Source organism: Hetaerina americana, unplaced genomic scaffold (assembly GCF_022747635.1).
Source record: "Hetaerina americana unplaced genomic scaffold, ioHetAmer1.1.p SCAF_9, whole genome shotgun sequence".
NCBI lineage: Eukaryota > Metazoa > Arthropoda > Insecta > Odonata > Calopterygidae > Hetaerina > Hetaerina americana.
In genome coordinates, this window is record NW_027287538.1 from 4,398,041 (window position 1) to 4,409,482 (window position 11,442).

Consider the following 11,442-nt stretch of genomic DNA (forward strand, 5'->3'; position numbering starts at 1 on the left):
ACGTTAAGAAAAGGCTTTGATATGGAGCGTAGTTATGTACGGCGCGGAAACGTGGTCATTTAAGCAAGGTGAGAGGCATAGATTGGAGGCTTTTGAAATTTGGGAGTGGAGAAGGATATACAGAAAGGAAAGTCTGCGGAATCTTCCCGGATTACCGCCTTTAACAACTTTGTTGATATCTTGTTTTGTTGATTAGTTACGGCCGTTTATGTGAAGGGGTGCTCGTGAAGTGCGGCGAAAAATCGTATCCGCGGAAATTAGCTCTTTGAAGGAGTAGCGTTGTTCTGTAAAACTCTGCGAGTCCTTCGCGGAAACCTTTGAGTTGATTACCAAGGCTCACGGTGAGGAAGATATGACACACCGCATGATATGAGGGGTGTACCTGGTTCAAAAAGGGGCGGCAATCAGTGGAATACGACTGACGTTCCGGAAGACCATCAACGTCGACTGATGACCCCCACATCGATAAAGTGAACGATCTCGTTTGTGCGAATCAACGCTTCGCTGTCAGGGAACTTGTAGAAGAGTGTGGCATCTCGATTGGTTCGTGCTATGAAATCCTGACTGAAAAATTGAGGATGCATCGTGTCACAACCAAATTCGTGCCGCGCCTGAAGACAGCAGACCAGAAACAACATCGAGTTCAATTTTGTCAAGAGCTTTTTGATCGAATATTGTCTGACCGCGGTAGGGATAAAAAATATTCGGGTCAAAATTAGCCCCCCCCCTACCACACATCCTAGCGGGGACTTGCAGGATACTAAAATATCGAATGATGGCGCCTGATGCTATTTGCTCAAGAATGCTATTATGGCATCGGCTACGTGAAACGGCATCAAAAGTTATCTCGTAAAAGTCATTTATGGATGGTATTTGACTGCCATCGCTGAAAAAGCATCGACAAATGCATCGCTTTGTGGCGGTCATTCGTCAAAATCTGATCGCAGCCCACGTGAGGCGAAACCCATCAATCAAGCTGAATCATCGTGTCTCATTCCCAACTTCGCGGGAAAGAACCGTTACGCGGACGATCATAGCTGACTGAGCTAGCCAAGAGGACGGAGCAGCGACATCAGCGAGAGGGATCCAAAGAGTAGAACAGACAGACGCGAGCGGTGCTCCGCTGAGGTTGGAAGGTTTTGAGGAAGCACAATAAGGTACGTGTGCGCATTACAATGGCATATTTTCGGTCCTGGTCGGTGGTGTTTTCATTGCGCACAATATTGAACACTTTTACGAGGGCCTTGACGTGCGGTTACGACCGTTTAGGTCGTGTGGTACAGCGTTGCGTGCCAGCACGACCAAAATAGGCCCACGGTGACGCAACTAAATCAAAATCCTTATCGATACGCATGTATACGCAGGCGTTGATCACAAATAGATTAGATAGAGTTTCGAGCATATATATACATGTTACCTGGCGTCAATTTGTGGAAAGGTTTCATTTTTAATTCAAGTGATCACAACACTCACTCGGTTTCCCACGGACGATTCTTTGTACGATCCGGGCTTCGATGCGGTGACATAATATTGCACTACAATGACACCCAGGTCGCGGAAAATTCAAAGCATTGTGGGAAAAAGAAATGTGGTATATTTATTCAAGAGTTGCAAAAGTCGAAGTTATTAAATTTTCACAATGCTCATACGTTACTCAAACAACAATAGGAACATTGTCCCGTGAAACTTGGACTGGAAAGCATAATTTTAATGGTTTGATGTTTCAAATTTATTCATTCACACAGTCGTTCATTCACGATTAGTGCGGAACAATATTTAATCTCCGCATTTTAGTTAACCCATGCACCATGATGGGGCAGGACGATAGTCCAAAGATAAAGAACTTATTATTATAACTTTGAAAATAGCGTCCATATGTTTATTTAGGTTGCTAAAGACGTATTTTCTTCAAAAGGTGACAAAAATAATGCTATGCTTCATAATTTGCAGGCGTCGGGTTATGCATTTTATTGTGATAGAAATGACGAAAGGTGCTCAGCAAAATTAATTACATATTATCATATTGTGGGTCGTGGTAGTCCAGGGGTAGAGCGTTGAACTAATGACCGGAGGGGCCCCGGTTCGATTCCCGGGAAAGTATCTCTGGACACCTGCAGCTCCACCCGAGCTATGTGATTTTTTGGGTCCCAGATCTTCCTGGGAAACCATAACCGGCACAGGGAAAGGAACTGGCCCCCCTACCCTGATGTGTGAATTTCACACGCCGTCGGGCCAAGTACTGGGTGAACTCTATCATCAACTACCAAACCGACCTTCGGGTTGATTACTGTGTTTATGGTTTTTTTATTATTATATTAATTAAGGATTAAATAGGTTCGATGTACAAAAAAGATAAAACACTCTAGGGAACTAAGAAGGAAATATCGATTTCTAAAAGGTTTTGGAAAATGTGGGAGGAAGTGTCTTTATGGACTGATTCGTAGCATCTATGAAGAAGGAATCTCGCCAGAATACTTTGTGAGATCGGTGTTAGTGATCATTCCAAAAAAGGTAAAGGGTACATCATGCGGGAACTACAGAGCAATATTTGATTTCGCATGTAGCTAAAGTGGTTCTCGGGATCATCAACAAAAGGATGGAGAATAGGGCAAATGATTACTTAGGGGATATTCAGTTTGGGTTCAAGAAGGGGAGTGGCACGCGCGATGCTATTGCAGTAATGAGATCAACATAGAATGCTAAGGTGCTGGTCAACCCACATGTGGAGGGAATGAGTTAAGAAGCATGGGAAGAACTGGAGGTAGGAGTGAAAGTCGGAGGGGAACTCGTAAAATCAGTTGGGTTTGCTAATGATCAAGATTTAGTTTGTCAGCCAACCAAAGGGCTGCAAGATCTGCCAAGTACAATTAAAAGTCAGTGCGATAGAAATGGGATGAGAATAGCTGCAAATAAAACAAAGGTTGTGCAATTTCCACAAAGAGAAAGGCTAAGAGAATTGACGGCAGGGGCGTTGTGTAAGGATGCCTAGAAAGGTTCGTTAAAACTTTGGTATGGAGAGTAGTTATATACGACGCGGGGACATGGTCATTGAAACGAGATGATATGCGTAGATTGGAGGCTTTTTAAATTTGGGTGTGGAGAAGAAGGGAGAAGGTGAAATGGACTGAAGAGAAAACAAATAAGGAAGTGCTGGGTATAGTGAGAGGGTATTGTTCGGATAAATCCTATGGAAGCAGGAAAAATGGATGAAGGGCATATTGATCGGTAGTGGTATGTCAAAGACTGTGATAGAGGGGAGAATGTTAGGAAAACGAGGAAAGGGTAGGTGTAGGATAGGGATGTTGGATGGGATGAAGGGAAGAAGGAAGTATGCGGAAATGAAGCGGGGCTTTGCTGTAAGATTGGAATGTTGGGTTACGTTTTGTTAGGTGAAATATTTATTTGGTAACTGTGTACATTCAAAACCTTGACCAGGATATCACCAATAATGATAATTATATTAATAATTGCAATTATCAAATTCACATATACTTATATTTAGTATGTTAGCAAATGAATACATACGTACGCACAATAATACTCATCCTAATAATACCTATATTAATCTGAAAAATAATTTCTTGTTTGGGGACCAATCATACCAAGACGATACGAAATAAGTGCACTCAATTTTTTGCATAAATATGCTAGCAATTTAACATTGTAGTATAGAGAAGGTGACCATCATATTTATCTTGAGAAGAAAACAAACGAGGAAGTACTTGGTATGGTGGGCGAAGAGAGGGGTTTGTTGGGAGAAATCCTAAGGAGGCAGGAAAAGTGGCTGAAGGGGGTATTGACTGGCAGCGGGATACAGTTGAAGACTGTATTTGAGGGGAGAATGTTAGGCAAACGAGGAAAGGGAAGGAAGAGGATAGGGATGTTGGACGGGATGACGGGAGGAAGGAAGTACTCAGAGATGAAGAGGGACCTGAGGTAGAGTAGGATGCTGGATTTTGTGTTGTGTTAGGAGTCACAAAATATTTATTTAGTAGCTTTTTCCATCCAAAAACCTACCTTAACTGGTAGATTACCTAATAATAATAATAATATAGAGAAGGTCTGATTTGAATATACTTTTCTGGAAACTTTGTGAATGAAAAAGCCAATTTAAAATAATTTCTTTCTTCGCATTCATGACGGCACATGTTTGACCCAGTATTAAAATATCAATGCATTAAATTCAATGATGAGCGACAGTTTAACTGTCGTATCCATAATCTAACTATTATATCATTGCCAAGTGTATTATGAATTATGCTGACAGCTGGTGATAACCGTATTACTTTGTAAATAGTTTCCTCAAAATTCGATGGGCGAGGAAAAAGAAAAACAGAATGGAAACAAATATGAATGAACAACTAATAAGTTCCACTAAGACATCCGGGAATAGAACCTGAGTCTTTCGTTTTCCAGGCTAGCACTCTGCACTCTGGGTTATTGTTCCATGTGAAGGTTTCGGTGGAAATAACTTAAGTACAGTGGAACCTCGTAATATGAGTATGATATGTTCCACGACCTTTGTTGTTATACGACACACTCGTTTAGTGAATATTTTTTCCAAATAAAGTAATGTAAAATACGATAATGCATTCCATTTCGAAAAAAATAAATGTCGTGCGAAGTTTATTCAAAGAAAATTATATTGACATTATTTAGGGTCGTGGTTCACGTTCACTTCTATTGCAAATTCGAATAGTAGAGAACAAAAAAGAATCGAAATAATTAGTTCATTATTTATGATGCATTCATAATTCATTTTTACAAGAAACCTGTCGAGACGCATTTGCTTTTGCCGATTCTTAAACTTTTTCGAAAGTGCGACACAGCATTATAATCATATAAATTGGCAGCGCGCGTAGTAAGCGCCGTATTAGGGAGATGCCTCTTAATATACGATTCTTAAGTTTCCTATGCTTTCAGAATTTAATTCTTATTACACTAAATGATTGTTCCTTGGCACTTAACTCCACCTCCTTGGACCAACTCACCTTCTTCCGGTTAAGTGCAATGCAACTCCATGAGCTCTTGGCTCAGTCAGCTCCTGACTGTGCTCCTCCACGAGCTCATCGATAGCATTTTAATTCACCTCCAGTTCCAGGATCTTGACGAAAGAAAAAACCTAGTTGACTCCAGTCCCTATATCTGCTGTCTCAAATTCCTCAAAGTCAATTTTGTCCATGCTCTCCGGCCAAAACTTCTGCCAAGCAGAAATGAGAGTTGCCTTGGTATTCCCTTACCGCGTGCCTCATCTTAAGGCAGGCGGTCATCAACGTTGAAATGATATCTCCATAACTCTCTCAGAATGAGATTGCTCCTTACAGTTACCTCATGACAATGCTCGAAAAGTGATTTAGTGTAGAGCTTCTTAAATTTGGAAATAACCTGCTAGTCCATAGGGTAGAGTAATGGAGTGGTGTTGGGAGGAAGAAACTGGATCATGAAATATTTAAATTCCTCAAGGAGGTCATCTTGTAGGCCAGCAGGATTAGCATGAGCATTACTCATAAAAATCAATACATGGGGTGACAGATTCATCTCAAGCAGATAATTTTTCGCAGAAGCATCAAACACTTCATTGATCCAGTCAGTATTAAGGTCAAAATTCACCCAAAAGCCTTGTTGTTGGACCTCAAAATCACATTTAGCCAGCTCTTTTGGACTTAACACTTCTTATAGGCTCTTTGAGTTTCTGAATACTAAAGAAGCATGGGCTTAATTTTCAAATCGCCGCTTGCATTGGCATGAAAATACAGCGTAAGATGGTCTTTCGTTGGTAAATGGCTGATTTCCTGCGCTGATATACAAGTTTGCTTTGGCATCTTTTTCCAGAATAGACCCACCTCGTCCCAATTAAAAGCCTGTTGCAGCGGGTCTCTCCCGCAGAATCTCCAAGCTTCTTGAAGACACCGATAAGGTTCTCTGCTGCCTTGGAGCTCGCTGCTTCACTACGCCTCACAATGCTTAGAATGCTGGTTCTTCTCTAAAAATTCTCGAAACTCCCATGGCTTCCCTTAAATATTTCTCTTTCGACTATTTACGACCCTGGCACCTTCCTAATGAGGTCAGCAAAAAATTAATTTCGTCTTCTCGCAAATCGTGTTCTTGTTAATAGCGTCGCCTTGCAATCGTTTTTCGTTTATCCATATGAGACGCAACTTTTCAACATCGTTGACAATACGTAACCATTGCTTATGAAGTATTTATCCCTTTAATTAATTTGAAATTGTTCTTGAGGAAAGTGCAAATATTTGATGTCGACCGATTGTATGTTCGTGATAGATCGGCAACGCTGACTCTTCGTCCTCGCTTTTCAATGATTTCATTTTTCTTTTCTATGTTTATTTTTATTCTTTTTTGACGGTCTCAATGTGGAAATGTTCATGGGATGTATTAAAATTATGCATAACATATTATAGAAATGCACACGAAAAGTCACAAATAACTCGCCTGGGCACAAATTTGGACAAATATGCGATCATGAGCTACACAACGACACCAGGGGAAGTTGTGCCGAACGCAATCATTTACAATTGCCGGCGCAATCACTCCGTGAACCCCCCTCTCCTCGCCACGTGCTATGCGAAATTTCGCTCGCAAAGCGAGTTACTCTTGGCCACAATATTTTTGCTCGTTATGCAGATTACTCGTTATCCGAGGTGCTCATTAAGAAGGTTCCACTGTACATAAGGCTGCTCTTTCAGTGGAGGATTTGGAGGGGAAGGAGACTTAAGGAAAAGGATATAAAGAAAACGCATTTTCTCATTCGATCTCTGGTGATGATATTTGGATTGTTTGTGCCAATGCACCTCAAGAACTGCATTGCATCTCAACAATTTGTTAAAACAAAGATTGATATGGTCAGTGCAAAACTGGCTGTTATCCCAGGACTCAGAATTGTATACAAAGATTTGAAGAAGCTCGTTTCACAATATGCATAGTGTTAGGAACAAAATGTTGACCATGTAGGAAAATTAAGTCAGTATGTATGCGTTGAGAACTACCAATAAATCTTCATATGTTCAATTATCCTGAACTTATGACTTTGAAACTCGCCTGATATTAACTTTTTTCCATGTTTTGTATACTATCAAAATTGATGTGCATTTTTTATGACAAAAACATGCTAAACCGGTTAGTGGTGAATAAATCTATATACATAAAGGAGAGTGTTTGTTTGTATGTATGTAATTTGTTTACTTTTTTGCTGTCATAGAAACAGCATTTTTCCAACTATGCCAGCAGGATACTTTTGCAAGAACACTATTGTATTCAGAATTGCCGAGATATTATACGTGGAATACATCAAGGAAAGTCTTTTGTAGAAGAAAAATGGGCAACTTTGATCCTGAGAATAATATTTATTCATGTGACGCATTGGGCCGAGTCTACACAGTCCATCCTAACAACGCCGAATGTTATTTTTTAAGAATGCTTCTACATACCATTAGAGGACCTCGCTCATTTGCAGAATTAAGAACGGTAAACGGAGAAATATGTGAGACATTCAGAGAAGCTTGCCAGAATTTAGGGTTGCTAGGAGAAGATCAACACTGGGATGACTCATTGCGAGAGGCCAGTTTGATTTCTCTTCCAGGACAAATCCGAATTTTGTTTGCCATCATAATAACCTCCTGTAATCCATCTAACCAAAAACAATATGGGAAAAATATAAAGAATCAATGAGTGAGGATATACTGGCTAAAGTTCGAAGTGAAAATCCTACATTGGATATTACGTTTAACTCCGACATTTTTAATAAAACTTTGATTATTTTGGAGGAAAAGTGTATCACCATGGTTAACAAGACTTTAGTGGAACTCGGTCTTTTTGCACCTGTACAAGATCAACAGGGTGTATTTTATCCAGATTATATACGTGAAACTAGCTACAATGTCTTAGACTTAGAAGCATACATCGCGGATAAAAAGCCACTTCTTAATGAAGATCAGAAATTCGCGTACGAAACAATAATGGATCAAGTAGATAAACAAGAAGGAGGTATCATTTTTCTTGATGCTGCTGGTGGCACGGGAAAAACATTTTTAATTAATTTAGTTCTCGCTGAAATCAAGGTTCATGGAGAAAATGCTCTAGCCGTTGCATCTTCAGGTATTGCAGCGACATTAATGGAAGGAGGAAGAACAGCCCACTCTGCCCTTAAGTTGCCACTTAATATTTCCCAACAAGAAAATCCCACATGTCATATCAATAAAACAAGCGGCCAGGCACAAGTTCTTATAGAATGTAAATTGATAGTATGGGATGAGTGTACGATTGCTCATAAAAAATCTCTTGAGGCCCTCAACGCAACACTTCAAGATCTTAGAGGAAACTGCAGTTTAATGGGAGGAGCTCTGGTACTCCTGTGTGGAGACTTCCGTCAAACTCTGCCTGTCATTCCAAAATCGAATCCAGCCGATGAAATTTATGCCTGTTTAAAACATTCTGTTCTATGGAATCATGTCCAAGAAATTAGTCTTAAACAAAACATGCGAATCCTCTTAAGAGATGGGAATGCTCAAAATTTTGCAAATAAACTTTTGGAGATTGGAGAAGATAGATTAGTTATTGAAACATCTGGTATGATAAAATTGTCATCAGATTTATGTGTATCGGTGAAAACTGTCCGCGATATAATACAAGCAGTCTATCCTAACGTTAATCAAAATTATAAAAATTTAGAATGGTTGCGAGAAAGAGCCATTCTTGCTCCTAAGAATGATGATGTTAATGAAATTAACAAGGAGATTCTAGCCATGCTGCCAGGAGACGTGATTGAATATAAATCGGTTGATACCGTAGTGGATGCTGACGAAGCCGTCAATTATCCAACGGAATTCCTAAATTCACTTGATCCAGCTGGATTGCCACAACATCGCCTTATACTTAAAGTAGGATCTCCAATCATTTTATTGCGAAATTTAGATCCACCAAAACTCTGCAATGGGACACGATTGTGTGCGACAAAATTAATGAAAAATATAATCCAGGCAGTCATTTTAACTGGAAAAGGAAAAGGCGAAATAATTTTTATTCCACGGATACCTCTAATTCCAACTGATCTTCCCTTCAACTTTAAAAGATTACAGTTTCCAGTCCGGCTAGCTTTTTTAATTACCATTAATAAATCACAGGGACAGTCTTTAAAGTTTTGAGGTGTTGATCTAAGATCGCCATGTTTTAGCCACGGGCAACTCTATGTTGCTTGCTCCAGAGTAGGTTCGCCTAAAAATTTATATATTCTTTCTCCTGGATATGAAACAAAAAATGTAGTTTATTGACAGGTGTTAAATAAAAAAGATTCTTAAATTTGTATGAAGTAGTGTATTATTGTACTTTATAATTTGTTGTTTTTATTTATGTAGTATATTTATATTATTGTTTCCCCCTAACCCGTGCAAAGCCGGGTATTCAGCTAGTATATAAATAATAGTGCCATATAGGTAATCAAAATAAGGTTCAGTGACTGGAATTTTTATTACTTGAGTATTTGTTTCCATGCTGTCTAATTGGGTTTAACAAGCATGAGGTGATATATTCTGTAGTTGTTTCAACAGGAAAGGAAGATGGCACACAAAGAAGAGGAACTTGGATCTACTACTGCAAAGAGCATTTTCCCTGTTCTCTTAGTATTACATGCTCTGGTCTTCTTACACACTCCGCAAGTGGATGGAGCCCGAATCCTGGGATTATTTGCATCACCAGCTCCCAGCCACAACATGATGTTCCAAGCATTAATGAAGGCGCTGGCTGAGGGTGGCCACGTGGTGGAGGTTGCTAGTCCCTGCCCACTTCCCACTGCCCCACATAAAAACTACAAAGACATCAAACTCCCTGTTCCAGATTTTGACAGAGGGACTCTGTTAAAAATGTTAATTAGTCCAGACCACGGCCCAGTGAAGGAGCACATAATTCTCTGGTCAGTCTCCAAGGTTCTCTGTGAAACTCACTTGGCCTCACCTGAACTCCAAAAGTACCTGTCACAGGGTGAGTGATCTGACATTATACCAAATACTTACATCAAAACCAATGACAATCTTCCTTTAGTGCACCTTTACACTAAAATAGCTGGGTGCCATTGGTTGGTGATTTCTGATTTTTGTAAAGATACCTTGGCGTGATGATCATCATAAGTAAAATCTAAAATTTTCTGGCTCTCAATGTTCTATGCTTAACTTCCTTTTGTGGATAGTTTCAATGTTATCTCTACTTATGTTTATTTATCATTAAATTTTGCCGCCCCAAATACTGCTTATTGTCAAATGATGAGTAGGATGTTCCGCAACCATATATGCATTTTTGTGGAAGAATTTTAAAGTTCAATTATTGTTCTATACCTGAATATACATGTATTCCATAATATTCCATGGTTTATTGGGAAAATGGTATGGTATTATTAAAATGAAATATGGGCATAAAAATAATGAACTAGTGTTTTCTGCAATTTGTTTTCATTTCATCAAGCTCAAATGGGGGTGGGATAGACCAGAGGCAGCATGTCTGCCTGTGGGACTGCAGGTCACTGGTTCGAGTCTCGTGACTGACAGAAATTTTTCAGCCTTGAAAAATTTTTATTAATGGTTTTTCAGAACGAGTCAGCCACAGATTAACAGAAAAACCACAATACATGACAACGACAAAAAAAGACCAACTAAAAAGTTACCCGGAACCCCATGGTGAAAGGCAGCAGTTTCACCATTAGGCACAGGTAGTGCAGACCGAGTTAGTCGGCCCAGCATCAGCTGTGGGTGAGAGTGAAGTTCATGGTATTGGCCACAGTCCTGCGATGTGGAAACCACCACATTATCCACCCTAGAATATGCAGCCTTGTATTAAAATATAGTAGAGTCGGGACTGCAGTAAACCAATTCTAGGATTGAAATACCATCAAGAAAGCTCACATGAAGCTTATATGTTGGTATTGACCTCTGGTCTATCATATTTCCTAATTATTTTTTTTTATATGAGCTAAAATAGGACAGCATGGCATGAAATGATGCCATGGGTTCTAATCTGGATTTGAGCACTCCTCCCCTGCTTTGTGTGTGTGCAGCTAGAAACCAACTTTGACCTCATATGACCAAGTTGGCACAGGCATGACAGCAGTGTCTGTGTGCTATCAGTGGTGTACCAACTCTTATTAGTATAGTTTTGGAAGCGTGAATAACAACAGGGCTCACATATATAAGGTGGTCCAGGGAAGGAGATTATTCTAGCGCTGAAGGAAATCCCTAATTACACTCCAAGGGTGAGCATGGTACTGAATCTGAAGTGCATTGCCACTCAGATTGTGATGGAGAATATCTATTTCACCCATCAATTATTGACAAAGAATTCTAGGGAAAGTGCTCTGGTAGTTTTTGCAGGAGGGGCTGCTAATGAGGTATTTGAGTCTGATGTTCAAGGTAAATCAAGCTAAATAAGAGGGGCTGTAATAGA

At 39.8% G+C, this 11,442-nt stretch overlaps 1 protein-coding gene across 1 annotated transcript in view; it reads left to right on the forward strand.

Moving 5' to 3' along the window:
- The first annotated feature begins 1,064 nt into the window (after positions 1 to 1,064).
- Positions 1,065 to 11,442, forward strand: part of LOC139698984 (UDP-glycosyltransferase UGT5-like) — a 30,694-nt gene continuing 20,316 nt past the window's right edge. The window contains exons 1-2 of the mRNA XM_071597977.1: positions 1,065 to 1,157; positions 9,561 to 9,990. Coding sequence (XP_071454078.1) covers positions 9,570 to 9,990 — 421 coding nt within the window. The 5' untranslated portion in view covers positions 1,065 to 1,157; positions 9,561 to 9,569. The remainder of the gene's footprint in view (positions 1,158 to 9,560; positions 9,991 to 11,442) is intronic.